The sequence below is a fragment of the Branchiostoma belcheri genome, unplaced genomic scaffold, assembly GCF_001625305.1.
Source record: "Branchiostoma belcheri isolate BF01 breed outbred unplaced genomic scaffold, Haploidv18h27 scaffold6, whole genome shotgun sequence".
Taxonomy (NCBI): Eukaryota; Metazoa; Chordata; class Leptocardii; order Amphioxiformes; family Branchiostomatidae; genus Branchiostoma; species Branchiostoma belcheri.
The window spans coordinates 4,674,036-4,678,704 of NW_017804242.1; the positions used below are offsets into that span (position 1 = coordinate 4,674,036).

Consider the following 4,669-nt stretch of genomic DNA (forward strand, 5'->3'; position numbering starts at 1 on the left):
GCTTCTTATGTAATTTTGCTACAAAAACGTTCAAAACATCTGTTTGAAGATGTATATGATATTCTTGCCAAACTAGGAGACATAGTGATGCATCTTAAGCTTGAAGTTCAAGCATAAGACCCTTTTAGCGACCTCCTCTAGGTGTAAAGTGCAGTTCCAAGTAGGACATCCTGTCTATGCATATCCAGGGAATAGCAATGTACGACCTGTGACCAACCGGTCAATGCCGGTATCTGGAAGAAAGGCAAAGTACTAGCGCGTGTTTTCAACTTAGATTATGCACATCATTCTTCTATGTGGCATTCTTGCCTCGCCTTTTGACGTGAAGAATAGGAACAAGCCAACATTCAGTCCCTGGTGGGGCTCAGTTAGTTCTATTCTTCGCCGCTGATTCACCCGCCGCGTCTCGCCAGCAGAGATGGGACTGTCTTTGTCACACAGATAGCCTTGTACTCTGAGCTACCAATCTACAGCCGCCCCTGTCACACATTCAGGACCTTCCCCGGGCCACCAACAAACCAAATTTGGCGGTAGGTTGGGCGCAGTGGTCTGACCAGATTTATGCCACCCCTAGCTTTCGAGTCAAGTTTGAGTCAAATTTGACTGCCAACTACGCCCCGACCACTGCTGACCTACTCCCAACCACTAACCAACCATAGCCAAATCTCCCATGTACAGCTAGTATTTTGTACTATTTTGAACTTTTTTTAACATTTCGGCTGGCGCAGCCAAACAGTAGCCAACCTCCCCGAATGCTACAGCTGATATTGTTCCAACCTAATACGAACCATGGTTGGACAGAGTTCAGCAGTGTTCAGAAGGCCATATTCGACCATGTGTGACATGGCTTAAAAATACCGACTTCTCATAGTCGTATAAACAGTGTATGTCTAAAGATGGCAAGACATGTAGTAGGTTGAAATCAACGAGTTTATTGAGTGCAAGTGCTGACATTACCGATGCATGCCACAAAATGGAATAGATGGCATTTTTTTTCAACTTGATCTCCTTATATATTTCCATCCAGATAAATATAATTTAATGTTTAATATAATCTAGTTAATTTGATGTTAAAACCAGCTGCACGAATGGTAGATATCAACATTCATTCTTAACAACTCGTCGTTGGAGTGGATGATCATAAGTTTTATTCTCTAATCCATAGAGAATATTTTTTAGAATCTGACATTGCACTTAATGGTAAGAACTTAGTAAAATGATCACGGTTAAATAGTATTGGGACATTATTGCTCACAAACGAACTTGTAGCAACACTTGTGAATCTGTGCGAATCTCTTTTGAGACGAATGTCTAGAGGTAAATCGTACAAGCTCTTTTCTGCCGTGGACCACATGGGACCCAATAAAACCACAGTGTGTGGTCATCAATATGGCACAACTTTCTAAACGCCGGTTTCCTTCACCGAAGCATCCAATACCTGAGGAACAATGCAGCTAGAATCAGGATCTTTCCGTATAATGTAGACATCAGTGATATTTCTATGGAAGTCTGGTATTTTCACAGGAGTGTAAATATGCTTGGACGTACCAGGACTCTTGTGGAGTGTGCGAGAATGTTCTATATCCGAGGATGTTATGGGGTGAAAACTCTCCAATGTCTTCTCACGCTGTATACTGACAATCTTTTCAGGAGTATGTAGTTTCAGTTGTCTTAGATCAGTGTCTTTGATCTTCACACAGTCTATGTCTAAGCCACTTTTAAGTGAATCGACATCTACGAACTCCTTCGTGTCCTTTATTAGTTCTGCTTGGCTATAGACCTCTATGGTGTTCAATTTTCCCTGCTCTAGTTTGGTAAGCTCCAGTGCCGGGTAGCCTTGCAAGGGCTCTGGGATTTCGATGGGGGCATCCTTGTCTGGTGGATGCAGACAACAACGTAGTCCACAACATCGTGTCCTGTAATGATCGTCGTCTTTCTGAGCTTTTGTTCTATGTTCTCGCCTCTTTGCCAAGAATCTAGAGGCAGGGCAACAGAAATCCCATCTCAGCAACAGGAAGAACACAAGCCATACCAGCAAACCAAACGATATCACAGACACTATGGATGCGATGATGTACTTTTGGTGATCTACTTTGGAAGAGTGTTTATCTGTATTTTTCGTCATGTCAAAGCCAGGTTCGAAGACAGTTGGGAGAGGTTCTTCCGCCGTTTTAAAGGTTTCGTTAGTCCTTCCGGGCGTTGGTTTGGAGTCCCGCTGCCACGTAATCTGCGAGTCACCGCTCACAGTTGAAGTGGCCTTGTCAAAGGCCCTCTGGCACAGGTTGTCGTCTTCTGGCTCTTCACCGTTTATAGGTATTTCTGTCGCCCGGAAGATCGGAAGCACACTTCCCGTGACGTTTAGAATGGTGTCTAAAGTCGTCGTTCCTGCCGAATTCCTCGCAACGCATCTGTAAATTCCGGCATCAGATGTTGAGACTCTGGCGAAGTTCAAACTTTGGCCTCCAGAAAACTTGACCTTTAGCTGAAATGCAATGGGATATCAATACTTGAATAAATTGTGACGTAGTAAAGTTAACAATCAATTCACCGGAACCTGCACAGCCTTTTTATATCGATTTTTGCAATTCAACAACGTCCGTACGTGGAGCTAAGATGAAAAGGATGACGAGTCTGATGAATGATTCAGTGGCCGCTCAAACATAAGGCATAACAAAGGATCATCCTTTTCACATGATCGACCATAGTTGAAAAACTTTCAACTCAAAAGAAAGAGTCACCATACCAATTTTCAAGTTTTGGTCTTTCTAACCCAACACTCGTGTCAAAATTTATACGAGAGTAGTCACATGCTACATGTATACTGTTATCCGTTGACCATCCTTTTTATTTTCATGTACTCATACTGCAAGAGCATGCAATAAACTTTGAAAAATATTCTATTTCACACAATGTTTGACATCGAAATTGATAATGCGAAACCTTTTTGGCTTTTAAACTTTGACAACGACGCAGATGAGCCTTCACGCACAATTATAAAATATCATACCTTAAAAGAACCTTTTCGAATCATTGTACCGTTCGGCGATATCCAGTTCACAGCCGTCTCTTTTGAATCGCCGGTGTTGCACTGGAGAGTGGCGTTCCCCCCGGCTGTCACATTCAGGGCCCTCGGCACGTCAGTGATTTGTGGCGGGGAACATTTCAATTTAGTCACCGGAACATCGCAAAGTAACTTCCCACGGAACCTCCAGGGAGACTGACATCTTCCACAGGACTCTCTGGTTGGGTCACTCCGAGTTTTTCGTCGCAACCAGGTGACGAGCCACGTGACTTCGCAAGTGCAGTTCCACGGATTTCCTCCCAAGTTAACTTTGGTCAGGGCTCTCATATTAGAAAAGAGCCCGAACGGAAGAATCGTTAGGTAATTGTCCGATAGATCCAGCTCCCTAAGTGACCCCAAATCTTCAAAGCTATCTTGTTCGATTTCAGATAAAAGATTCGATGGCATCCTCAAACTCCCTAAGCCTTTCAGCTCCGCCAAATTGTCAGTCTCCAGCTTGTCGATGGAGTTTCTGGATAGGTCCAAGTTCTCCAGGCTTTCTAAGTGCTTTAGATGTGGAACCGTCACGAGGTTACACTCCGTCATGTTAAGATATACAAGATTCTTCAATCCTGCAAAAGCATTCTTCGAAATAGCCTGAAGTTTGAACAGTCTTCCAAGGTCTAGAAACTTTAATGAGGGTACGTACGAGAATGCATACTTAGGAAGGCAATAGAGAGGGTTGTTTCTCAATCCTAGATTGTTGAGGCGAGTTAAGCCTTGGAATATTGCTCCATCGATACTTGTAAGTCTATTATTATTCAGCTCCAAGGTTCTCAGATCTCCAAGTCCAATGAATGTGCCAGGCTCGATTTCCGATATCTCATTAGCACTGAGCTCTAAGGTGTTGAGGTTTGTCAATGATCGGAATTGGCCACGACCCAACGTTTTAATCTTGTTCCTGTGTAGACTGAGAATAGAAACGTATCTCGGGATGTTGACCGGGAGACTAGTTAGTCGCTGGTCGCTGCAGTACACACTGTTGTCAGGGGGACTGCAAAGACACTCCGGTGGGCATCGCTGAGCATAGGTCCTACCGCAAAAGTAGAGTGTCAAAAGGATCAGTAGAAGAAGTTCCCCAACAGATGAAGCCATTTCCGTGGGATTTCCGCGTCGATCCTCATAACACTATAAGGGGTAATTCACGTGTAGGACTCGAGTCCATTGCTTTTCAATGTAGTAGATTCAATTTAGCTCCAAGACGTTCGCATTCAGCTGAGATAGATGCGTACCTTCTTTGTGCAATTAGATGGCCCAATGTTACTCACAAAAGTTACCTCATATGCTTGATGTGTCACCACTTGCACACACCATGTCTTCAGGTCAATGTTGACTTGAGAAGATCTGCATAACAATAAAACAAATTCAATTACCAACATAGACAACGCCATTGAAAAAATTTACACGTACAAATTATGGACATCTAAGAGAAATTGCTTTGTCACCCCTTTGGGACTAAATGTATGTAGACTGCCAATTGCAAATTAGCATATTCTTCAGACAAAGGTATTAGGTCTCATATCGCAAAAGTCGGCAGACCTGAACTTTGTTTATAGAATCATTGTTGGAAACATTCACGCGTACAAATTATGGACATCTACGACAAAT

At 43.2% G+C, this 4,669-nt stretch overlaps 1 protein-coding gene across 1 annotated transcript; it reads right to left on the minus strand.

Moving 5' to 3' along the window:
- Positions 1–1,402: 1,402 nt before the first annotated feature.
- On the minus strand, positions 1,403–4,272 carry LOC109482282 (leucine-rich repeat-containing protein 4C-like). The gene is made up of 2 exons (XM_019784969.1): positions 3,008–4,272; positions 1,403–2,482 (listed from the first exon to the last, which is right to left on the minus strand). Exons 1-2 carry the CDS (start codon positions 4,154–4,156, stop codon positions 1,403–1,405), a joined length of 2,229 nt encoding a protein of 742 aa, XP_019640528.1. The 5' UTR covers positions 4,157–4,272.
- Between the last annotated feature and the right edge of the window lie 397 nt (positions 4,273–4,669).